A 27,787-nucleotide genomic window follows, 5' to 3' on the forward strand; every position below is an offset into this window, starting at 1 on the left:
AATATACTTTTTTAATTATAATTATCTTTAATTTTCATTGTCAAATATATAATTTTCAGTTTATTAACCAATTTTCAGTTTATTGAAACTTTACGAATAAATATTTTATATTTGCTATTGAATATGGTGAAATGTTGAGTTTTTTTAAAAGCAGGTCGTGTTAATGTTATAGGTTAATTTGTGAAAGGTAACGTTGTTTAGGTTGGATTTGTGTGTAGTTCGTATAAATAAAATAATTGTTATACTGATTTATGTATTTTTGTTTTCGAAAAATCTGAAATGATTTTCATATAATCATAACATATTCAATCTCACTGATCATAAACATTTATTACTGGTGTTGTTTTAACTGGTTTTCTATTGCTTACAAGTATTCCAGACAAAATCTTGAAGCTAACGTTAATGAATTGAGATTGGATAGAATTGTCCGTTAGGCTCTGATTCATAATATAAATTTTATAGAATCTAACAGTTTGTAAATGTGAATATATTTAGCGAATGCTTTATTGATTAATTTAACGATACTTTAAAATAATGTCGTTTATTATTTAGCAAAGTTTTTTTTTTTTTTACTTAGAGAACGTAATAGTTAAATTTATCTATTATTTTACACGTATGTAATAGTAAAGCAAATGATTGACGGTTTTTCATACTGATTTCCACACAGATAATCTGTGTGAGAAATAAGCTCTGAATTATGTTTATTATAAACATAATACTTTACGTATACAGTATATGATTTTATATTACTTAAAATTTGTTATTGAAACATTTATGGTGAAATTAATTATGTCTGTAGCATTTGGTTTCTTGTTTTTTTTTAACCAGATACTTTTTGAAGAGGTTTTAAAGCTATTAAAAAGCGAATCGCCCGTAAATTTTGAAAGTTAATATTTAAAAGCATTTAAGTATCTTAACATTTTTTTTCTAATCTAAACCAGTTGATCGATGTGGTTTATTTTTTTTAATGTGTAGATGTTGCAGCATCAGATAATTAGGTATTTGCATACCTCTTTCCCTTCATGGTCTTCCATTAGTAAATCACATTTGGCAAAATTGCGAAAAAAAACTGGATATACATTTTCAAATTGTAAGAAAGCGCTGGAAGTTAATGATAATGATTTAATTAAGGTAATTAGTTCATTTATCATTTGATACTTATTTAAGTGAGTTTGGTTAATTCTTTTATCTTCTTCTCTTCTTTGATCCATAGCTGGCAACTGGAGGGGGCGGCTGGCCGCACAACCAATACACTGCTGTGGGTGTATTGGTTGTGTATATCCTGACCTGGTTTGCTGATTCTTCAGGTCATCTGCAACTTGCTTTATCCAAGTTTTCTTTGAATCAACCACATTCCTACAGAGTAATCTGTGCAGCAAGCAACCTGGGTCCATCCAGCACACATAACCAAACCACCTCATCCTCTGCACTTAGATCTGCTCTTCAACTGTTGGTTGCTGCCCGCATTTGGATCTGATGCTTCATTTTAGATATGGTTATAAAGTGAGACTCATGATTTAGTGCAGGCACCACATTTGTAAAACCTCTAGCCAATTCCAGTTTGTTTGGAGGAGGGTTCAATTTTCGGACCCATAGAGGAGAATTGGGATGATAAGTGTGCAGAAGAGGTGGATTTTTTTCGGGATGGTAATGTTTGCCTGCTTCCATAGTCACCATTTTAGTTAGGCGAAAGCTGTAGCTGCCTGCCCAATCCTGGTGTGGATTTCAGCTGTAGATGCCACTTTCTTTTCTTGGATGAGTGATCAGAGATATTTGAATTATTGGACTAGTTTGAGCTGAGCTCCTGCAAGGTAAACAATGGATTGTGAGCCATCAGTTATTAGTATGTTCATTTTGTCAACATTGATCCTCACTCTGAAGGACTCTGCTATATTAGATATCTCTTTATAATTACTTAAATTCATTCTTTTATACAGATTATTCTGTTAAGTTTTTTATTTCCCTATAATGCAATACATTTATAAAAAAACTTACTATTACCTGTCTATACATATCAGTGCTACTGCATTATTTAGTAATAAAAAAAAAACTTGTTGAGTTATTAAATGATTTGTTTTTTAAAAATAAATAACTTTCAAGATCTTTGGAGATAATTAGCAGCTCTTTGAAAAAAAATTTAAATATTTTAATTGCAGTTCAAATTTTGTGAACTTTACTCAGGTTGTTTGATGATGTAAATGTTTGTCACTAGGTAAAAAAATTAGTTTTTAAGCTGTATTAAGCCTTGATCTTTTCTTCACTGGTAAGGAGAGTTTCAGTTTATGTTATGTATTAAAACTCATTAACTAGTAGTTAATGATGTTAAAGAACAATTTAGATTCGGAGTAACAGTACAAGGTGAAAAGATAAAGATGCTACGATTTGCTGATGATATAGTAATTCTAGCCGAGAGTAAAAAGGATTTAGAAGAAACAATGAACGGCATAGATGAAGTCCTACGCAAAAACTATCGCATGAAAATAAACAAGAACAAAACAAAAGTAATGAAATGTAGTTGAAATAACAAAGATGGACCACTGAATGTGAAAATAGGAGGAGAAAAGATTATGGAGGTAGAAGAATTTTGTTATTTGGGAAGTAGAATTACTAAAGATGGACGAAGATGGATGAAGCAGGAGTGATATAAAATGCCGAATAGCACAAGCGAAACGAGCCTTCAGTAAGAAATAATTTGTTTACATCAAAAATTAATTTAAATGTCAGGAAAAGATTTTTGAAAGTATATGTTTGGAGTGTCGCTTTATATGGAAGTGAAACTTGGACAATCGGAGTATATGAGAAGAAAAGATTAGAAGCTTTTAAAATGTGGTGCTATAGGAGAATGTTAAAAATCAGATGGGTGGATAAAGTGACAAATGAAGAGGTATTGCGGCAAATAGATGAAGAAAGAAGCATTTGGAAAAATATAGTTAAAAGAAGAGACAGACTTATAGGCCACATACTAAGGCATCCTGGAATAGTCGCTTTAATATTGGAAGGACAGATAGAAGGAAAAAATTGTGTAGGCAGGCTACTTTTGGAATATGTAAAACAAATTGTTAGGGATGTAGGATGTAGAGGGTATACTGAAATGAAACGACTAGCACTAGATAGGGAATCTTGAAGAGCTGCATCAAACCAGTCAAATGACTGAAGACAAAAAAAAAATTGAAACTCTATTATTAAGTCTGTACACTATTATTCTTTAATTTCAATAAACTGCACATAAAATAATTGTATATTACTCGTTTTCCTGTTAATACAGTTTTGATATTCCATAACTTTGTTAAGAATTTGTGTTGCTTAATTTGATACATATGTTCATTAATTAGATACATAAAAAATAAACACTCCCACTTAACTGAATCTTATAAACATTTATCTTGTGAAGAAGAAGAGAAAAAACTGTAATTATTATTCTTTTTATTGTTTAACTATGAGAAGAAGGGATCTATGTTTTAAAGTTAGTCTTGTTACAGAATCATTTGTGTATGTGTTTTTGGAGAGGCAAGGCCAAATAAGTAGTGGCCTTTTTTACTTCATTATTCACAATATTCCAAATTTTTTGCTAGGATTATCATAAATGATTTGAGTATTATTTTCTGCCTTTCATAACATTGTCACTTAAAATTTGTAATCGATGCATTTCAGAGTACCTCCTCTATTCTCAGAACTACTTGTAACATTCTGTTTTAATTAGTTAATTATTTCAGTTCAGTTAGTAAGTGTTAAAGTTAGTTTTGAGAATGGAGATTCTCCAAAACACTTCAACTACAAATGTTAGAGTGACAGTGCTAGGAAGGTCAGTAAATCAACTTGATGATTTAGAAATTATATTTTTAAAATAGTTTTGATTCCTTCATTGTAGAAGTGTTTTATTTAATCTTTTATTTACACTAAATGATTTTATTTTGTTTTAATTTACATACTTCTACAAATGATGTGCATTGGCAGTTAAAAATAATGTTTTTGAAGTTCCAAATTTGAAATTAATTTTTTAACAGATCTAACATATGTAGGATGTTACTACGTTTATATGAAAGCATAAAATATATGATCAATATTAACTTAAAAATACATAGTAAATATTTTGCAATTACATTATACTTTGTCAATATTTTTCTTGAGAAATCTCTTTTGCAGGCTGAAAAATGGCTACAGGATCAGGCACAAGCCCTTGGTTGGTCAAAGCTGTCCAAATTAGAAGGACGTGTTACAACTCAAGGTCTTGTTGGTATTGCATTTGAAAGAACAAAAGCTGCTATAGTTGAGGTCAATTGTGAAACTGATTTCGTAGCTAGGAATAAACATTTTAAAGAAATGGTTAATTTAGCATCTAGTACCTTTTTACTGCATGGAAAAAAAATTGAATCTTCTGAAACTATATCAAAGGTAAACTTGAGATAACTTTTCTTTATATAAAGATATAATTTTGTTTGCATCAAACAAAAATAGACACAAAAATACAAAGTTTGACTAAACATTTAAAGACATTTTGTACTATAAATGTGTTACAAATGTTTTCCTGTGGGTTTAAAATGAATGAAAAACTAAAATTTAAAGTGTATCTACTTTCTTAAGTAGCAGAAGTTTGTCTTGTAGAAATTTATAGTAAAATAAGGGAAATATATGGTGATGAGATTATGATTGAATCAATTTGTGTGTGTGTGTGTGTGTGAATTGACACTATATCCATCACGATAGAAGATTTACTACTGACAGATTGTTTAGCCCCCAGACTTAAAGTTCTCTCCTATAGAAAATTGTGTGTTAAATAAAAATAATATGCCTAGTGGGTTATTCAAGTAGTCTCTAAAGATGACAAAATAAAGAGAGGGAGTGAATTTTACTTGTTTTGATTTATATTATAGAGAGAAAGAGAGGGGAAATGAATTTCTTATATATTACTAATGGTGAAACAGATTGTCAGCTTCGTATTCAGCTGAAAGTTAATAAATAAATGAAATGACATCATTTAGGAATTCCGTCAAAGTCCAAAAAAGATGAGCAGACAAACACATGAAATACAATGGGAAGCATTTTCTGAGACTGAAAGGCTTCTTACTTGATTTTACCTCAATTTTTTGTTAATGTTTACTTTGATGGATTAACAAATAAAAGATTTTAAATATTGCATTTATTTAGGATTCAAACTAGTTATTTTTATCATTTAAATCAACATTATGTCAAATTCGGAAAAAAATGATATATCATCTAATTTATTACATTATGTATATTTGCTTATGCCACGGGTGGAGCAATTAGATTGTATAAATGCTCGAGAGACTGCACCTACAAAATCAAGCTCAACATATAGAATTGCTTTACGAATGAATCTTTTATACATACATCCCCATCGTGACTTTGGTCGATCTATATGGTTACTTGTGTTTCCCTTTTGTCAATTTTTTTTTTTATTTGATATTTTTTAATTGAGTAACTGGAGACAGGGGCAGCCAGTAACACTGTACATATAGTAACAGAGGCAGTGGCTGTGTTGGTTGAGTTACTGAGCTGCACACATTCACACTTCTTGAAAATTCAAAAAATCCAAAAATGGTTTTTAGATATTTATCTGAAGAGTATTAGCAAATCCAAATCTGCTAAATATCCTGTTAAGTATTGTTGGAAATGTTGAAAATTTGCAATCGTTGTTAAAAATGTTTTACCTTTCTTCACCCCTTTTAAGATCGAATTTCAGAAAATCTAGAAATTGGTTTTTTGATATTAACATGAAAATTACACACATCAAAAATCAACTTGACATCCGTATTACTGAAAAATGAAAGAAATAGTAAATTTCATTGTTGTTCCATTTTAACCCTCTAAACTTGGTATTTCAAAACTCCTTTAATAGGGTGCACTTTCACTGTAAGCAGAACATATACAAATTTTTATCAATTTATCTTTTGTAGTTTTTGCTGGCCGTTGATTATGATTAACTCACAACATGTTATTTTAGGGTATATGCAATCTTTTATGGTATCAATTTAATATATATTGTACCCCATTCTATGTCATGAAAGATAACTTTAAAATATTGTTATAATATTCTGTTCATTGTAATTGTTAGACTCAAGTGTCTTTGATAACAGCCCCGAAGTGCTCAGTTGCATTTAAATTTGGAAATGAATTTTGCCATTCATAAACCTGTGTTTTTTATCAGTTTGTTATATTTATGCAAAACATGAGGCTGTATTTCCAAGAAAACAAACTCTTTTGAATCAGTGCTATTTTGTAAAAATATAATTATTTTTTCCTGATCAATCTCAATTGTTTGCTGTTTCAATGACACTCACTCTGCAATGAGAGTGTCCAGACCCTGTTATTTTGGTCTCTGCTCAGAGACCTAAATATAATATCTCTAAATAAAATATATATGTTTGTAAGTTAATTATCTTTTCTAGATATTTACATCGGTTGGATAATCAATTTGTACTCATAAATGTAAACTAAATGTTTAACGAGAGAGAACACATCACTGGAAAAGATAATGCATTATTATTATTTGTGTACAGATCTGCAAGGATGTTTACCTGGACAATAGACATTTCTCATTTTTGTTTTTAATGAAAAATTTTCATTACATACACGTACTATATGTATTATTTGTTATAAAACATTAAAGAAAGTTAGAAGTTAAGAAGCGGTGCTTAGCTATAATCATCTGTATATTTTATTGTTTCTTTTATATTTTCATTGTTTCATTTTTAGGATTGTTTTGAAGGTGAAGAGATAAAAAATGTACAGAGTCAAGATGGTAAAACTTTAGTCGAACACGTTGCACTGCTTGTTTCAAGTGTTGGTGAAAATGTAACTTTAAAACGTGCTATGTGTATCAGTGTTAAAAACAATTTAAATTTAGCATGTTATGTACATCCTGATTCTCCAGCCTCTGGTAATGTTATAAATGGAAAATATGCTTCAGTTGTTGTATACAGTGCTCCAGAGTATGATTCCAAGATTCAGCAAATTGCAAGGCAGCTGTGTCAACATGTTGTCGGTTAGTTATCAATTAACCTTCTTACATAGTATAAAAACATTCATGATTTTATGTCGGTAAGGTCCTTTTTTATCTGTAATTGATGTGAAGTCACGTTAAATTTAAAACCAGTTTAATACAGTTAGTATAGGGTAATACAGTCTGCTTCAGTTAGTGCAGAGTTTTAATTTATGAGGGTAAATCAAATATAAATGGGATTTTTCCCATATAATTTCCCATATAAAATATATGAATATAAAATCAGGAACATGATCTCTGTCCTTGGACCAGCATTACTGACAAAAACATTTGCGCAATTCGAGACATTCTTGAAGACAATCGATGGGTGAGAGTATCTGAAATTGCACAACAGGTCGGAATAAGTTATGGGAACTGTCAAGCGATCATCGCAAACCACCTACTGTTCTCTAAAGTATGTGCCAGATGGTCCCTCGCCTTTTGACCACAGAACAGAAGTTGAGATGTTTGGAGGTCTGTCAGAGGCTTACAGCAAAGTTTGTGAAAGAAGGTGATGCATTTTTAAGTCACCTGCAATGACACGTGGGTCCACCACTACACTCCCCAGTTGAAACAAGCCAGTATGGAGTGGTGGGGGAAAGGGGAGGCAGCCCCAGTGGAAGCCAAGACTCGACTGTCAGCTGGCAAGGTTCTTTCAGCCATTTTTTTTTGACCAGCGAGGCACTTTGCTTATTGATTTTTTGCAAGAGCAACACACAATCAATGCTGCTGAATCTGGTGAGGGCTGCATATTGCCGCAAAAGATGAGATCCAACTGATTCAAGAGGTCATCCTCCTCCTTGATAATACCAAGCCCTTTACAGGAGCTTTAACAGTCTCAAAACTAGAAGAAATGCCTGGACTCAACTTGATCACTCCCTACAGCCTGAACCTATCACACTGTGATTTTCATTTGTTTAGGCCGCTTAAAGAAGCTCTAGGAGGGCAACAATTTGAAGATGACAAGGGTGTGGAGGGATTCGTGTGCAATTTGGTCCCTGAGGCAACCAGCTTCATTCTACGATGCTGCAATAAAAAAACCTTCCTGGTCCCTGAGGCAACCAGCTTCATTCTACGATGCTGCAATAAAAAAACCTTCCTTGTCGCTGGGAAAAATGTATTTGTAAAGCAGGAAACTATATAGAAAAATAAATTATATTTGCCTTTTATTTTTCAATAAATAAATTTAAAAAAAAAATCCCATTTGTATATGATTTACCCTTGTATCATTAAAAATCTACTTTCTGCATAACAATGAAGTTCAGACTTCATTAAAATAGATTGACTCTATATTGATAAAATATCAACAAGTTAATTAGTAGTACGTAATAGATTGCAGTTCAATAACACTGCTATCTCGTGTAATAGTCAGATTACATTGACTGTCTCTATTTAATCAGTATAAGTCACTTTTAATAAAAGGAGTACATAAGTGATTGATGAATAAAATAAATATTCAGAACAAATAGGGTATAAGGAAGATCTAGAAACTGCTTCACTAAAACTAAAAAATACAAGAAAGCCTGAAATTTCTGTTCATGTTATTGAATGCACGTGAAAATTTTTAAGCAGCAACATGACATTCTTGTAAAAAGGAAAAATTATGATGAAACCATTTTTTAGATGTTGCTTATTATATTTGAAAAATTCAAAGACATGGTAAAAGACTTTTCTTTAATCTTTAATTTTCAAATTACATTTTAAGTTACATTATTGTAAAACAATAACAATATGTGTGATATTTATTGCTCATTTATAATATAGTCATTTCTATAATAAAAAGATCTATGGTAGTAGAATATGATGTCTTGGCCAATAGGCTTGCTTAGCCCAACTAGCTAGCTTAATATTTTTTTCATATCATCACTCAGTTGACTTGTGATGCAATTCTCCATTCCTTTCTGTTCTGTGCTAATGTTTTAACTTTAGCATCCTAGTTCCTCTTTTCGTTGTCAAATATTTGTTTTATACATAAAATATATTTTAAAAAAGATGACTTTTGTAATAGTGCACCAACCAGTAAACAGAGGAGCATGTTCTAGTAAATTTTACTGCATCCAGTGCCAACTTCAGGAAGTAGCATGCCATCAACTGAAGAAGATTGCATACTTGGATGAGCTTGTATATCAAGAAACAATTATTAATTGATGCAGTTCGTGCTACGATTTGTGAATATTGCCACTTAACTGACAGAAAGATTGCAGAGGAAGTGTGCATCAGCAAAATCATGCTGTGTAATTTTAACAAAAAAACTTGGCACATATCACATCTCTGATTGATAATTAGAAAGAAAATCGTGTAAACTTCAGTCACTTGATCAAAACTGGAATTGAGTTTTGTCTACAACGTGGTACAGTTATGCCTCACTCAACCTGAAGGTAACTTTAAAAGGATGTTGTTATCAAAAAGTGAGGAAAATGATCATTATTTAACACCTGCATACCATCCCCCAAAACACCTTGTATTACAATCTTTGTATTCCTTTACACTTTTTACCTTCTAAAAGGTAATAACTGTTAATTTGTAGTACTTTGCCCTGTTTTATTTACCTAATCTGTGGTTGACTATGCCAGCACCCTTCAGATAACATAATTTTTTTCAAATGCCTCATTGTAAGTAGATTTATATTATGTCAATGGCCATAATCATTATTCAGTCAAATTATAGTCAAATTATTATTATTGATTCACCTTTTAAATTAAGTATTATTAATTTTATGTTTTTAGGAATGAACCCAAAAAAAATAAATAAAGACTTGGATGAAAACGCTTGTGAAAATAAGCAAGTTAATAAAAGTGATGGTGAAGATAAAGAAGCTGATGAAGAAGAGGCCATGATGTTGCAGGATTTTTTGATGGAACCTTCACTAACTGTAGAACAAGTAGTAACTGATGCTGGTATAACAATACATGATTTTGTTCGATTTGAAACTGGTGAAAAGATTAATGTTGAAGATATGCCCGAACCAAAAATAAAAGCAACTCAAATGGGTGGATAATTTTCTAAATAAATTTCTAGAACATAATGTTAATCTTTATCGTAACTAATTAAATACCATGGTATATATAAAATAAATAGTTAAAAAAACATTGTATTTTTTCTGAATGAGTAAAAGCTCAGTTATATATTTTTTGGTATGTTGTAATTATATTTTGTACTCCTTTAAACTTTTATATCAAGCTACATATCCTTAATGATTTTCATTCATCTTCCAATTGACAACAATGTAGCTTTTTTTTCATTCCAGAGTGTATTTATTCAACATATTGCTGAATGATTTCTATTATACAGTTTAGAATTTTTCCAAGAAAAGTCCCTCAGCAATAAGAACTGATAAGCCTACAACATATTTTTTTATTCCTTTACCTTTTTATATAAAATGGTTTAATATAAAAATTAAAAAAAAATTACATTGTGAATGGTAATTATTAGTATCTTATAACTAAAGGCAGTATATTGTACATGCTTAAGCTACACAAATTGAAAATTTCACTATTAAAATTTTACATTGGCCCTAAAGTTTTAAATATTCTGACAATTTGAAAAACTAATTGTTTTAATTGGATTTAAAAAAAAATCCTGTTTCTTGTAGGAACAGTAAGTAAAACAAATTAATCTTGTACTGATAGTAAAATAATACATATAAAGTGAAAATTATGATTCTATAAAATAGTAGAAACTGTTGTTGTTGGCTTATAGAAAGGATTTTCATGAGGTTTGATTGTTCATCAACTGTCAAGAGTTTTTAAACTTTCTGATCTTGTCAGTTTCTTGAAAAAAGACTTGCCTAATCAAAATTATTTGCATTACCATTATGTCTTTGGCACATTTGTATATTTGCCTAAATTACAGTGCCATTTATCTATCAGCTAAGTAGTTACTACTTGCCTTTTACTAAAAGATTTTGGACCTAGTTTTTTGAAGTATGGTTTGTGCATCATGCCTATTAGAAGAGGCTTTATTTTTTTATTAGTTGTCTTCTGTACTGTCAATTACTTCTTGGGACCAGACCTACTTTGTACATGAACTATATGAATACAACCCCAAGAAATAAACAAAGGGAATTCACCCTTGTACTTCTGCCGTCTAGGTGAGAATAATTCTGACAAATATCTTCGAACCAGTTTGGCACACCCTTTTGGTGTGCAGCATAATCCCCATGATGTTGTCAATGCTGCAAGAACCGGTTGCACCTTAACATTATTCCTTCTGTAGCAATCACACTCAGTGAGGGTCTAAATGCCTGAGAGCACAGCTAAGCCTTAAAGCACCAGTTTCCCTTCTTGCAGTCCAGCCATCTCTCCAGGTCCGGGATTAGTCTACTCTTCGTCAAGTGATCCAATCACCACGCTTTACCATCTCTAAAACAGGCAATGTTTCTGCACCAACCTTACAATGGGATATACTCACCAACACCTGTCCAGGGATATACTGTTTCATACTGGATAATTTCTTATAACAAGTGGTTCCCAGGTTTTCTGAGATTGTAAAGTGTGTGTGGGAAAGAATGATCACTGTTATTTTCAGTTTTACTTTATTATTTAGTTACATCTACTACTATTATTTTGAGAACATCATATTCCCAAAGTCAGACTGATCTCCAGTATCCTGAAGCACACAAAACATTTCTGTATCACTAAGACATTGCATTCCCCAATTTACTAGAAAAGGAAAGAATGCAGGGGTATGAACTACTGTCACTAGAAACAGAACGAACAGTATAGCAGGTGGCATACAGCTGTCCACATTGTGTCCAAAAGAAATAGACGGATAGAATGGGTGGAATAGTTAGTCATTCCGTTATGAAAACATCTCGTGTGGCTGCGTATACTTACATAGTATGCAGTACATTGTCAGAGTTGTTCAGGATAATTAACAGTGTGGTAAGCCAGCCATCAGCCTGTGTGCACTGCACAACATGCCACCTGCTATAAATGCTAGTGAAAATTAAATAATATTTTCTATTTCTCTTTTGAACTGAGGATATTCATAATAAATGGATGAGAGTGAGTAGATGGTAAAACATTATTTCATGGAAATATTTCACTTATAAAATATGTATATATATATATATATATATATATATATAAGTGTGTTTGTATCACAGAATAATAACACAAACATAACAGTAATTTTAAGAAAAAAACATTCTATTTCTGCTTTTCTTTAAATAATATTAACTACTTATATTCTCTGCATAATCTTTTAAGCATTACTGTAACGGAAAAATAACATGCTGTGCAAGAAAGAATGTTCATACTTCATATCAGTTAATTTCATTTTAGAAGGACATAGAGGATATAAATTGTTTAAGGGATGACAAAGGAAATAATTAATGAACTAGGTAATTAAAGATGTAAATATTTTGAGGACAGTACAGGAAGTAGGAAAAAAAAATCAGTCAAATGATTGAAAACAAAGAAAGGGATAATGAGATGTAATAAGCTTGGAAGCAAGTTGTTCTAAGAGTTGATTGCCACAGCTTGAAAGTGTGTTTTTAAGTGCCAACTAAAAATAGGTTAGTGGTAAACTTGTCATAAATTAGCTGATTTCAAAGTCAATTAGTTCTCGGGTTCAAAACTTAATAAAGATAGTTAATTTTATTCAGATTTGAATACTAGATCATAGATACCAGTGTTCTTGGGTGGTTGGGTTTCAATTAACCATACACGTCAGGAATAGTTGGCCTGAGTTTGTTCAAGATACACTGATAAGTCGCTAATGTCTTTAATTGCTTTATTTAACTATAAATAAAGTATTAAAAGCAGAAAACCTACAATAGAGATATTTATTGCAATACAAATTTTCATTGTCCCCAATTCAAACTTTAGATCCAAAATTCATATTTTTTTACCTATAACTTATCTGAAGAAATCTTAAGTGAATTATAAATAAATGTTGCAAGTAAAGGACTGGTATAAGAAAATATTGAAAATTAAAAATAGGGAGGCTGGTTTAGAGGGAATTAATGATGAATTATTAAAATATTGAGAATTTAAATTATAACTTTCGCATTTGTATATGTGGTAGTCAAGGCATGCAATTCTTGGTAAATGGATAATAGCAGTTGTTATATCTTTGTTTAAAATGGGAAGTAAAGAGAATTGTGACAACTGTAGAGGAATAGATATCCTAAATACTGGTTATAAAATTTATACTTGTATGATAAGCGGAAAACTTGAATGTCATTGCTGATAATCTTCTGCCAGAGATACAAAATGATTTCATAGTAGATAGGTCATATTATAGATAAAAGAAGTAAATTAGGCTTGGGAACATTTGGCAGATGCTTATTATGAATGGGCTTTCAACCCTAGAATAAATTGTAGTGCGTTTTAGAAATATCTGACATCCCATACTTTAATTTATGATAATTAAAGTATTTAATGCAATTAAGCAATTAAGAGTATCAAAAGTTACTAAAATTGTAATAAGGATTTTTCATTCTGTGTCAGATGAAATACAGGGTGATTCAAAGAAACGGGAAATTTTGAAAGTTGTGTTGGTAGCTGTGGGCGATTGGTACCACTGATAAGTGGCGCCAGCCTCTCTAACCTAACCTGCCATTTAGTTGTCATGGATCCTTGGAGTGGTGCGCAACGTGCATTTGCTATCAAAGCGTTTTACAAAAACAATGACAGTGTGGAGGGAGCGCGTAGAGAATTTCGCCATCATTTTAATCTGGGACGGCATGACCGTGTTCCATCAGCACATGCAATTAAAACATAGATATCTAATTTTGAGGAAACCAGTTCGGCAATGAAAAAGAAACCTCCAGGCCGTGAGTGAACCGTCCAGTTCAACATTTAACTTTGTGGAGAAAAATAAAGGTAAGATATGTAGGAAATAATAAGTTTTCAGCAAATTGCATCCTAGCTGCAGAATAAAATTATTTTATAAATTTAATTTTTGTCCATCTATGATTAGTGTGCTTTTGTAGAAATCTTCTTCTCCAGAATTTAATTTTAAATATTATAATTATAGATAGATGTTCATCATCAGTCATATATATATAAAAATATTTTCAACATTTTGAATAATTTTAATTTCTTTATTTAATTTAATAAGATATATTTAATTTTTATTTAAAAAAATTCTAATGAAGTAGAGATTTAAGTACTAAACTTGAAAAAAAAAATTAACAAGTGGAAAAAATTAATTTGATTAAATGATAAAAGTTGGATTATATCTTTAATTTTCAGCAAGTGTCATGAACAAGTGTCATTCAGAATGGTGCCAGCAGTGAAGAAGCTTCAAATAAGCCACTGAGGCTGACATAACACTAGTCAGCACAAGATTTTGTATCTAATATGTTACACAACTTTTCCCACTATAATTTGGGTGCTGATTTTAAATATGCTATTGAAATTGTGTTATCATGTAAAGGTTTTACATAAATCATAACGTTGTAAAAATTTTTTATAATAAACTAATTTTGATCTGGTTACAATTAAGAATAGTTTTTGTATTTTTACTTGAGAGAAGTAGACACGCACAAACATGTCTGTATGATGATATTGTACAGACATCTGTTGTCGCCTACTACAGAGCTGAAAATCTTATTCAGTCTAGCTTCACTTCCTCTATATTGTGTGATATATTTCACAGAGTTATTAGTGTTTTGCTACATTCTCATCAATTCTCAATAATACAAAAGTGATTTTTCTCATTTTTATTTGCTACAACATGGCTTCTGCAAACGTTCATGGATGTTCAAATCATCCAGACAATTTTTGTAATGTCTGTGTTAAATTTTATTTTGATTTGCACTTGGGGATCAAGATAAAATCTGAGCGACTCATGTTATTTGCATATTGTGCTCAGTAACTCTAATTGAATGGATTAAGGGGAAACAACGAGCCATGCCATTTATGTTTAACCTTACCAATGGTTTGGCGTGGACCTAAGGACCACTTCACTGACTGCTAGTTTTGTATGGCAAATAAATATGACATAATGTTCATAACTATGACAAATTCATAAAATATGCAGATGTATTCTCGCTCTAAACCCGGTACCACACAGAGAGGAGTTATTTGTACCTGTACCACCGTCTAATTTGACATTGCTAGAACAACAATCTGAAAATGAAGTAGATAATATAGAAGACATTTAAAAATTACTTTCTGTATCTGATGAGAAATTTTCTTATTTAATTCAACAACTTCAACTTAATGATTTAATTTGCAATTTAAAGTTATCAAAGCAGCAAGCTGAACTTCTGGGGTCTAGACAGCAACAGTGGAATCTCTTAATGGAAAAACAAAAGTTACTACATTTAGAATAGAAATAAAACTTATTTTACTATGAAGAATTCATTGTGCATTTATACTGATGATGGCCTAATGAAAAGAGCTTGGAAATCAGCATATCCCTGAAGAATAGGATCTTTTTATTGGCTCTTCTGAAGTTAGCACAAAAGCAGTTTTATTCCATTAGCTCATGCAGTCGACATGAAAGAAACGAATGAAACTACGGCATCAATATTAGAAGTAATAAAATACAAAGAGCAAGTGTGCAGTTATCTGACAGTTGTTGCGTTACTTCTTGGTTTACAAGTGGGTTTACGAAATATTATTGTTCTCTTTGTCTTTGGGATAGTCCTGATATAAAAAGTCATTACTAAGAAAACTAATGGCCATTCCGGCAGAAATTTGTGGCTGGTGAAAAAAATGTAAAGCATTTATCACTACTAAAATTATTCTGCCACCACTTCACATAAAACTTGAAAAATTTTCATAAGACTCATGAAATATTTTGAAAAGGCACTAGGCACTAGATAAAGATGAATCAGGATTTAATCATTTAAAAAGGTTTTCCTAGACTGAGCGATAGTAAGCTCAAGGAAGGTTTATTTATCGATCTGCAAACCAAGAAACTGCATAAGGACTCAACTTTTGACAATAAAATTTAGCAAATATGAACTATCTGCATGTAATTCCTTCAAAGATATTGTTGGTAGTTTTTTTAGAAAAGATGAAAACTATGTTTTTTTTGTTAATAAGCGTTTAGGATGTAGGATATCATTAAAAATTTGAAGTTTAATAAATAAATAATCATATTATTTGTATATTTTATTTCTCAAAACAATAATGTATTAGTAATAGTATTATTTAAAATGTTTAATTCTTGATCAAACCTAATTTTAGTTATTAAATATAAGAGAAGTGTCTTTCTCATTGTGCTGCCATTTTCTTTTTTTTCTTTTTTTCAACAAGGTTTATTTTCTGCTATTACAGGAACAAAAAGTAAACTAAACTATAAGTATTATTTCTATCACACACAAAGACAAACACACAATATAATGATGTATGATTACCTCTTAAATTATCTATAAAGTGTTATTTATACATACATTTTAAACCTATTTTAACAACATAACTTTATGAATTGAAACAGTATTTACAGTACAAAATTCGCAGTATTTTCTACTATCAGTAAAGATTATGTTCTCCGTTATTTATAGGGGTGAATATCTTCTCTTACTTTTTGTTGATTTCCAAAGCCACATACGGCAATCTTTTTTCCAGACAGGTGCTATTTCCTCTTTTGAGTGTACATGTCCTTGAAATAACAATATATCTGGCCCTGTTATATGCATACTCATTGTATCATGATCTCTGGTTCTTATATTCGAATCTATATCGATGATATTTGTTATTTTTTCAAATTCAGTTACTTTAATACATACTTCATCAGATTTTGTTCCACCAAATGATCTGGATTCACGTACTGGTACAAATGAATTTTTATTAATATTCTGACAACTTGATGTAGAGTTAGTTTTTTGAATTAGTTCTGTTGAAGATACTTCCTTTGCCATTTTTACTTTGTATCTGAAAATTGTTGAAATAACTGAAAAATAAAAAAGCTTATTTTATTTGCAATTTGTGTTTTTTCAAATGAATTTTTAAAAAAATATAAAATTAAGTTATAATTTAAGTATGATAATTTTGTTTGTCCCCACTTTAAATGATAAAAATTTTATTTCTCAAAGAAGTCAAAATTGTTCTACATTAAAAAACTTTTTCAGTTCTAATAAGCTTGTATTATGAATTATTTTTTAGTACTATGTTACAAGTAAATTATTTCACATTTACTGTTAATAATGTGGTTAATTAATGTAAGAACTAAAAGTAAAAACTAAAGAACTAAACTGAACTGACAAAGAACTAAACTGCCACTGACAATGTCTGGGCTTATATATTAAATCCTGTTTTAATATTCTTATGCTTCTTTCCAGGTTTTAGTAGAAATATATAAGTAGTGTGAAAAAGGTTGATTCAACATGAAAATGTTTGAAGAAATATATTTGCTAAGCACGCTACCCTACTTCACCTGATTTTTATGTGTACAATAATTTTTTGGTCAAATTCTTAAACATTATAAAAGCAAAAACTATTGACTTAATTGACCTATTACTTCTTTTTTGTACCTGATAGTTTTCCATCCCAGCTCAAGGCAGTTTTTCATCTACCTTACCAAAGAATTAATTCAAAAATATTTTGATTAATATAAATGGATTTTAATAGAATTTACTATTATCTAATTAATACCATCAACATTAAATATTCCCTTTCCTTTTTTCTGGGAAGACAAAACAATTTTTGGGGTCCAAATATATTTTAAGTTATTTTTTTTTAAGTTTTTTTTGTAAAGCAACTCATTAACATAAAATTTCTTGTCTCAAATCTACTGCAAATAACCTTTCCCCAACCAAACTTACCAGTTTGATCATTTACCCTAATAAATATTGGCGAGCCCTTAAAATATACTAGGCCTGATTATTACCAGATTTAATTATTTTCCCACTTATCTTTTAATTAAAACAAAAGGTTAAACAAAATTTGTTTGCTGATACGCGTACACCTTTTAAATGCCAATTGACAATTACCTCGTTTGGCCGTTACTTTAACTGATAGAATTGCCCAGTAAATAAGAATTAATAAATCCAGACAGTGATAATTTTATTAAAGAAAAGATCAATTTTTAATCAAATGCATTCATAAAGCAAATTAAATTTTTCAGGTGTTAATTTAATAAGAAATGATAAATATTTACCATATTTATTTAACGATTTCAGTATTCTGAATTTCTGGATAAACCTTTTTAGCAACCGTGTAAAACAATGTTCATAAAAGGTTTTGCTAATCAACAATTACAAAAAGGCCTATAGTCGAGAAAGGTTATTGTTTTATTTATTTATTTACTTACAAGAACAAAACTGCATTTAGCCCTTTTAGAACCTGCTTAAATTTTCATGGAGGTAATCAATTTTCGAACGATGTTCATTATGTTTTTTTTCATTTATTTTTTTATAAAAAACAAAAATGATAAAAAACGGTGGAAGCAGTTTCTTAAATTAAAAAAATGTGAAGTGAAATTCTTTAGTAAAATAAAATATATTATTTTAGACAGATTAAATATATTATTTTATTTTTTTAAATATTATATTTAATCTGTCTTGTATTTCTTCATTTAATACGTTTTCGTCAAATTAAAATTTCACATTGAGATGCGATTTGTATGTGCTATCCAGTTTGTATGTACTATGCAAAATTTATATGTTGTGGTAAATGCCTTTGTACATTGAACAACACCAGTTATTTTGTAAAAAAAATCTGGCCAAAGAAAACTCTTCTTTTGAACTTTGTGATCTAAGTGTTCCGAATGCCTCACTTGTTGAACCCTTGAAGATTCTTCTCTAGTTTTACAGAAATTTAGAATTGATGAAAAGTTTTGTAAAGGCCATGGGTAAAGAAGGAAATGTTTAAAAATATTTAAAAGAACATTTTCTACGATTAAGTAAAGCCAAACTTAAGAAAGGTTTATATTTACTAATCCTGAAAGTAATTTCACGATGTTGCTTTTGAAGGAAAACAACCAAAAAAAATTTAGGAGCACGGAAATCGTTTATTAACTTGGTAACGAAATTATAAAAATACAAAACCCTAGAACAAAAGATTTTTAAGATCTATTAAACCATGAGATGCTGAATATCGCTAAAAATACTTTTTCTACATTCGTATATAGACTTCTTTCCAGGAAGTCTTGGCGCAGTTAGTGATGAACAAGGAAGCAAATATCACCAGGATACTAGGGTCATGGAGACATACCAAGTAGCTGTTTCATTAAAATTGAAGATTTGACACTTAAAAAGGAAAAGATAAGAATATTTATTAGGACCTCTTTTATTCAATTTCTTAGATCAAAAACCATAACGAAGCAACAAATAATATACCCCTCGATTTGTACCCCAAAAATTTTAGTAAATTTTAAAGAGGGAGCAGAAAGCGGGCTAAATGTTTCGCGAGCCGAAAATCGCTATCGAACCTTTTTCTGACCTACGTTTATATAAACTTTTTTTTATTATTTTTGGTATAGAACCATCTTCCAAGAGATTGGCGAGCAATTTGGAATCTTTCTGTTTATTACCGTGTAACACGAATCTCTTTACAAAATTTCATCAAAATCGGTTTATCCAGTCAAAAGTTATTAAGCTTTAAACACGCCAACACATGCACATACGTACGAACATACCCCGACCTTTTTGGTTTTTTGGGATCCTTGGATCATGAAACGTCAAGAAATGGAAAAACCCATACCCAATTTTTTGACTTTTCATGTGTTTTTTAAACAGTTAATATGAACTTTAATCAATCTATTTTGGAATAAAAGATTTATTTATTTAAAGAGTATTAGTTTTTGCTTTTACTGCATTTTTAAAAAAAAAATTTATAAGCAAAATGAAAAATGAATACTGAGAGGACTTAATGAGTGCCATTAAACATAAACTAAGACTGCCTGAAATACAAGAACATGAGTGCTAGGGAAAATACTTTTTAATATCAGGACGATCCTAGTACTGATGATGACAAAAGTAAAAAAATCTTCAAAAATATTTTTTTCTATGTACATTATCTTGAAAGAAACACAAGAAGAGGAATTACCTCAAAAAAAAAAATAATCACCAAAACTTCTGCACTTTTTGAAGAAAAAACATTAATTGAATCTTGAGCCCCAAATTACATGTTAAGTTAATATTAAATATCAAATGCATGTGCTTTATCATTTCAACCTTATCAGCTGTTATTTATTTTATCAGACCTCATATATAACATAAATTCCAAGAAAAAAGATAATGGTCAAAGAACAAAACGTGTTACATTTACATCTTTAAAAAAAACTAGCTCATATTTATATGATAATTACAGTTCTACCAATATTCCATTAATATATATTTTAATATATATAATTCAACTTAATCCACCCAAGTAAATATATTTCATTTTTTCACGAAAGTACTTTTGCAGAATCCCACATAATCAGCTGTGTATAATATTTATAAAATTACATATTAAACATAAAATTAAAGAATGAAAAGATTAAAACTGTTATTACATATGAGTATAAGAAGTCATTAAATAGAATAAAATAAAAACAAACATTAATAACATGTATATGGCTAGCCAAATACTATAGTACTCTACTATTTAAATAAATACTTTATGCTAATATCTATGAAGAAGCTGCTATTTATTGCAGCTTTTGTGATTGTGTCTCCTTCAAAATCTGTCTGCAATTTGATAAAGTTGAATCCTTTGTTTATATTTATATATATTATATTTTTCTAAAATATCCAGATTTTTATTTATGTTTCCTTTTTTAATTTCTAAATTAGTATTAACATCAAAAATGGAATGTTTATTGTTTATAAGATGATCCACAACATTAGATAAGCCCAATTTTTTATTTTTGTAATGCCTAAAATGTTCATAAAATTTGACTTTAAACGATCTATTGGTTTTACCTATGTAAATATCCTCACAATCAAAACACTTTTTCATATAAACCCCACATAAATTATATAAATCAGTTTTTTTAAATATTTTACTTTCCTGTATACTGAAGTTACATTTGATTATTTTTGTTAATTTCCATGCTAACATTATAAAATTTATTGTTCTCTTTATATTTATTTCAAAAGTAAATTTTAAATCATTATAATATGAATTAAGTTTATTTAAAATTATGAGGTGTTGTTATTTATAATCCGGATCATAAATGACAAAAACATCAACATAACGAGTCCATAATAAAATCTTATGTATGCGAGAGTAAATAGGATTTTATTATGGACTCATTATGTTGATGTTTTTGTCATTTATGATCCGATTATAAATAATGAACACCTCATAGTTAAAACTTAATTCATATTACAACGATTTAAAATTTACTTTCAAAATAGACAAACAGAATAACTTTGATGTACAGGAAACCTATAGCCAATAAAATCAAATTCATAGAAAATCAAATCATCCTTGGCCTCATAAAATTAACATATATATGAATATGATTAACAGAGCTATCCATTATATACAAAATAATAAAGAAAAAGTAAACAAAAATAAATATCATAAAACAAATGGCAATTCAAAATGGATATAGTGCTTTGTTAATTGATAATACATACAAAAACTCTGATGTCGACAACACATGACTTCCTTGTACACCTATTAAATTGCATATACATATAATTTTTACTGCATTTCATTTAAACTTATTTCATTTGAAAAATACATACGATCCTCTCCAATTCTTTAATAAAGTGAACATTTACACAATTGCTAAAATATTATTAACATCAATTATTATACAATTATTAATTTAACAATTACCTGAAATATTAGGTTTGAGTAAAAGTATGTCTTATATCTATCAAATACTAGATTTTTAAAATTATTATGATTTAACCATCAAGAAAATGAAAACCAAAAACAAATAATCAGATGTTTCACCAAATCTGATGTGGACATCATATGACGACTTACTTTACGCCAATTAAATTACATATACATATTTTTTTTTAAATGGAAAAGTATATAAAATTTTATTTCATTAATAACTTCTGATTTTTTTTTAATTGTTATTATTTATTGTAATTTTTTTTACAATCAGAGGTTAATAATTTTCAATAAATCAATTTAATTAAATTAAAAAAAAAGTTAAAAAAAGGAGATGAAACCTGAGTCGAACTAATGTGCCGTCCCCTTAAAAGATTCAAATATTTCATTAATTACAATTTCATTTGGCTATAACTCTGGAACAAATGAAAATAGTACCATTTATGATACATTAATGAAAAGCTTTCAATGAGAGGGCATATATTACTGCAATTAAAAAAAGTCCAAAATCTAAATTTTTTGGGATTATGTGCTTTTTTAGACACTTTAGTTCAATTGATTGCAATCAAAAGGGGAGGTGCACAACTAGATGTTACAACAGTCCTAAATCCAAAATTTCAGCATCCTACGCCTAATCGTTTTTGAGTTATGCAAGATATGTACATATGTACGTACAGACATAACACCGAAACTAGTCAAAATGGATTCCAGGGATGGTCAAAATGGATATTTTCATTAAAATCTGAAAACCACAATTTTTTCACAATTCTTGAACGAAGTAAAGGAAGTAAAAACAATCATCAAAACTAATAGTACGATAACTTTAAAACCATTATATAACACACAAGATTGATAACATTCAAGATTGAGCGTTTAAGATTGATTAAAATATTCATACACTAACAGTATTGTTGAAAATACAACCAAAGTTTATGAAAAAATAAAATATTTAAAGAACAATAAAAAAACTGATTTATACAATTTATATGGAGTTTATATGATAAAGTATTGTGATTGTGAGGATATTTACATAGGCAAAACCAATAGATCATTTAAAGCCAGATTTTATGAAAATTTTAGGCATTGCAAAAAAATAAAAATTGGGCTAGCCATATACATGCTATTAAATGTTTGTGTTTATTTTATTCTATTTAGTGAATTCATATACCCTGGTATATGTAGTCACAATTTTAATCTTTTAATTCTTTAATTTTATGTTTAATATGTAATTTTTTAAATATTATACACAGCTGATGATGTGGAATTCTGCAAAACTACTTTTGTGAAAAAATTTAATTAATATACAAATAAGGTAAGAGTTGTATTATATTTGTACTTGGGTGGATTAAGTTGATTTATATATTTTTAAATTTATATTATTAGTGTAGAGGTGACATGGATCTTGGAAGAATTGTCTTTAGAAAAATAATATATACATATATGTTTATATACTGTATCATGTTATATAAGTAGTAACATTAGATTAACACTAATATAAAGAATAAAAATGTAGTATTCCTACAGGAACAATCGATATTTAATAAAAAATGGAATGTTTTTCTTTAGCTTAAACTAAAAAATAATAATTTCAGTTTTGTTCACAATAAAAACTGTAAATTAATTTGCACAATTTACAGTTTAATTTGGAAAAAACTACATGAGTTAAGTTTGTAATTATTTTAAAAAACTGTAAAAAGTTTGCTCATGTGTCAAAATCACAATAAAGCAAATTAAAAAAATCATGAGTAAAAGATTCATATGTTAAAAAAAAGGATTTCTTTTTACTATCTGAATTAGGTTTTGGCTGGCTTAAAATGTAAATGCAAAATATTATAATCCAGTTTTCCATTAAACAGAATGATGAGACATGATGACATTTTAAAATTATTAAAACGTATAAATGAATTACTTTAAGATTATAGTGCTTTTTCTTTCAATGAAGATTCATTCAGATCTTGCAGATGTTATTTAAAGGAGGTGGTGAAAGGTCTTTGGCATCATAAGAAGAGTTCCATTAATCTGATAGTGATTATTTTATCTTTTTTAATAATTAAAAAAAATTATTTTTATTATAACTCATAATTTTAAATTGTAGAGTGTTATATAAATGGTATAATAATACTATCTATGTACTCTATAAAAGTTTTGTTTCTACGTTCTCTGTTTTGCTGTATTTTAATTAAGCGATGTTGTTTAATGAAAATAACATAAAAACCAACCACTTCTCTCAATAATAAATTTGTATAAAATTTAAGTTTTCATATATGTTCTTCTACGTAAATTTACTATCTAGAATATTACTAAAGGTGAAGTACAGTTATTTTTTATTGATTCATTAGATGTGGGATTAGGAGGCCTGGGGTATTATTATTATTGGGCTTTACCCAATAATACCCAATACCCAATACCCATTTTTATCCCTTGGATTTTTCCAATATTGTAAATAAACACATTTTACTTAAGTCAAAATTACACCTGTTCTTGACAATTTTAAAGAAAGCTAAAGTAGCCAGGAAATGAGACCTCGAAAGTGTTAGAAATATATGAAAAGAAAGCATAAACAGAAACAGAAGTAAAGCATTGGTATGAAGGAAAACCATTTAGGAGAGAACCATTAAGAATATGGCAGTGGTTCCCAAATGTTTTTGATTCTTTGCGCCCTTGCCAAATCCAGATTTTCCCAAGTTGCCCTATGTCAAATCCTAACTAATACACTTTACAAAATAACCAATAAAATTTTTGTAAGGATTAGGTAAAAAGGGATAGAAGATGTGTTTTTGTATTTATTCATGATCTAAAATGTTTTAGATCACAAAAAATATGACCCACTAGATGTCGCATCCTACAACATTGAATTTAAAATGGAAATTATGAAAATTGAGTAATGCAGAGTGATCAACTTAAAAATGGCCCCATCATCAGTATTTCATATTATATACATATTTTCATGAAAATGAAAATGCATGTATTGGTATGAGATGGGAAAAATAATGTGGAATACGTTGGTATGAATACAGCTGGAGTGGGGAGGACTGTTTATTAACTGCATATTTGAGTATTGCCAGTCTGTGTTAAGTATTGGCTTTTGAACAACGTTGCATAATTGTGTCTTGTTGTTAGTTAAAATGCATTTAACTTTTGTAACACGTGCATTCATGATGGAAACTTCATGAGACGAAATCTCATGTTGTGTGTTGGCAAAAGTTCAGAGATAAATTTGAAAAGGAAGCACCAGTGAAAAGTATTATTCAGAAGTTATTTAAGAAATTTTGTGAAACAGTTATTGTGTTAGACCAGAAATGTGCCCAGCAAAGGTCAATTTTCAAAGCTTACACTTTGAGAACATTGGTATATGTTATAAAACCAAAAACAACTATAAGATAAAAATCCTTCGATAGAAAATCATAAAACACATGCAGAAGAATCATGAAATGAAGTAAATAAGGCTTTAAAGGAACAACAGTGTAAATTACAAAAAAAAGAATATGAAGAGAGAAACAACAGAAGGAAAATAAGAAAAGTGAAAATGCCAGGAATGATAAAATTTAAAATATATAAAAATAAAAACAAGACAGAAAATATATAACCAAAGACTTTTTAAAAACAAAGATTCAGATAAAGTACCTCACAAATTTAAAAAATGTAGATACAATGCAACTTTCAAATTGTGTCAAACAATTAAAACAAAAAGCAAGCCAAAAACAAAAATTATGTTCATTGGTCAAAGAGAATACAAGATCAAACAATTAACACTAAAAATCCTTCTACAGCAGCAGATAGTCAGCATTTGCCAACAGTTTCATAGATTCACATTATGAATCTGGCAACATTATTAACATTTAATAGTAAGCTACTAGGAGGGGGGAGGTACCACACGTTCAGGCACAAAGAGCAAATTACAAAGAAAACACCACTATATTTGAATCCTTCTGGCTAAATATAGAAAATTGTATTAGGTAGATCCAATCCAATCTAAAATTTTCCAGAACTTATATTCCTATAGTCAAATCTATAGGAGGAATGTTTTGATGATAACAACATAGCTTACAATAATGTTCATTAAATTCTTCATTCTGTAATGGATAAAATTATAATGCCCACAATGGTGCTCACAATCTAAAGTGATTACAAACTGAATGAAGAAGAAAAGTGTACAGTGTGGTTTGAATAACAATTAATTTTTAGACAGATTTTCTTATTCATAGAATTAAACTTTATGCATACCTAAAAGAAGATTTCCATTTTAAATGACTATTTACTTTCTTCAGTACTTCACTACTGCAAGTTAGATTTAAATGAATTTACATATTTAGTAATGATAATATAAAATGTGATTTTCTTTCTGTGTTCTTTGATTTAATCTAATAATATTTATCAGGTAGTGACTGGTCAATTTTCTTTATTTGACTGACTTTTATATATATGATAAATTTATTATCTTATTACTATCAGGTTATTTATCATAAATATGAGACAAGACTGGCAAACAAAAAAATCTAATTTGTTCAAATAAATGTTTGAAATTCAATTATAATATTTATCAGGGATGTAAATTTATTAATAAATAATTAATTCAACAGTTTAATTTAAAATTTATTTCAATGAAACTGAATTATTTGCACTACAACTATTTTTTATGTTTTAAATTGAAAAGCTTCTTATTTCTCATTTCTTTTTATCATGCATTTATTACTTAAAACTTCTGATTATTAAACTGGGTAAATAATTTTTTTTAGCAATAGTTATTTACTATTATTATCATCAATAAATAAAATTAAATGTAAATCAAACTGTTGTTTATAAGTATATATTAACTGTTGCTTATAATTATTTTCAAGTAGAAATGCAATCTCTGGCCTTTTTTTTTTAATAAATATCTATTCATCAGATAACAAAAAAGTTGGTGAGTTTTGTGAGAATGCCTGACTGAACGTATGTCATATAAAACAAAAAATCAGTCATTTCTTTTAGTTTAAAACGTACTGAGAATATATAAGAATAATTACAATTAGTATTTGAATAAATAGGTACACATTTTTTATGGCATCATTTTTTTCATGTTTTACTTGAATATGTTATATAATGTTGACAAAGAGAATGTACTTAAGTGCCAATAATTATTCTGATTGTATGTTTTGTTTAATTAAATGGATTTTCCATTGAAGATGTAAACAAGTAAAGAGGGAGGTGTACAGAAGTCATGGAGGAAAGAAGATACATTTGTCAACAGGACACTACTAGTAGTAACATGAACACTATGACATATCTTCAAGACTTGCTAACTAGTGAACTCATGCTAGCAAGGTTCCCCAAGCCATGTTTGAAGAGTAACTACTGAGGATACTTAAGGGGTTCACATTTCACCTCTTTCATGAATGGTTGTGCTCATTGCCCAAGATATTTGGGTTCGGGTAGCTAAACCAATAGTTCCACTGGAAGTATGCTATGCAATGCAACATACTCAGGGGTTAGCTTTAGCTCACAATCCTGCCTACTCATGTCAACAGGCTTCCCAAATCACACTTCTGTTGAATTCTGTCAGATCAGTTACACAATAACACCCACAAATCATTACTACTAGCTGCATCAATTACCCAGAGCAGGGACCATACACAGAAATAATACTTTCTGTGACACCACTGCGATAGGATATCTAACCAGCAGTTTTAAGGGTAAATGCTGCTTGGTTAAATGTTTAACAGCTTCATTTATCCACAAATGTTTTCTCCTTATAGTGAGCTGTTTTGATGGAACAACAATATTTTGCTTCCCTACTTTATAAAGTGAATGAGGAAAAAATTATATCAATTATTTTAATTCTTTGTAAATATGCTTTTTACAGGGTACTATGTATTACGTTCTCTATGCCACAATAATATGACACTAATTTTTTAAAACTTCAATTCTAATTGTGCAAAAATTTTGTATATTTTTTAATTTTTTGTCCACGTAAAATCTCTTGCATGTAAAAAATTAAATGTTATCATTTCTCCCTTCACTGATAGAAAGATGTAAACAAGTACAGACAGTGTTGTGAGGGAAGGGGGGGGGGTCAGAAGCCTACAATATTGTTCCTATAATTTAAAATAACTGCAATGTTTGC

At 29.3% G+C, this 27,787-nt stretch overlaps 2 protein-coding genes across 5 annotated transcripts; one reads left to right on the top strand and one right to left on the bottom strand.

Annotated features, from left to right (window-relative positions):
* Positions 1–34: 34 nt before the first annotated feature.
* Positions 35–10,130, top strand: mEFTs (elongation factor Ts, mitochondrial). 4 transcript variants are annotated; one of them, XM_075357325.1, is made up of 5 exons: positions 35–187; positions 976–1,131; positions 4,144–4,392; positions 6,715–7,003; positions 9,727–10,130. In XM_075357325.1, exons 2-5 carry the CDS (start codon positions 976–978, stop codon positions 9,996–9,998), a joined length of 966 nt encoding a protein of 321 aa, XP_075213440.1. In that variant the 5' UTR covers positions 35–187; the 3' UTR covers positions 9,999–10,130. The 4 variants fall into 4 exon arrangements, with proteins under 4 accessions (XP_075213440.1, XP_075213443.1, XP_075213442.1 ...); XM_075357328.1 differs by having other exon boundaries at positions 187–210; XM_075357327.1 differs by lacking the exon at positions 35–187 and adding an exon at positions 196–217.
* A 5,910-nt stretch (positions 10,131–16,040) lies between these two features.
* Positions 16,041–26,077, bottom strand: LOC142320386 (uncharacterized). The gene is made up of 2 exons (XM_075358092.1): positions 25,909–26,077; positions 16,041–16,855 (listed from the first exon to the last, which is right to left on the bottom strand). The coding sequence occupies exon 2, from the start codon at positions 16,821–16,823 to the stop codon at positions 16,461–16,463; it is 363 nt and encodes a 120-aa protein (XP_075214207.1). The 5' UTR covers positions 16,824–16,855; positions 25,909–26,077; the 3' UTR covers positions 16,041–16,460.
* Positions 26,078–27,787: the final 1,710 nt, after the last annotated feature.

Source organism: Lycorma delicatula, chromosome 2, assembly GCF_047948215.1.
Source record: "Lycorma delicatula isolate Av1 chromosome 2, ASM4794821v1, whole genome shotgun sequence".
In the NCBI taxonomy this organism is placed as follows: Eukaryota; Metazoa; Arthropoda; class Insecta; order Hemiptera; family Fulgoridae; genus Lycorma; species Lycorma delicatula.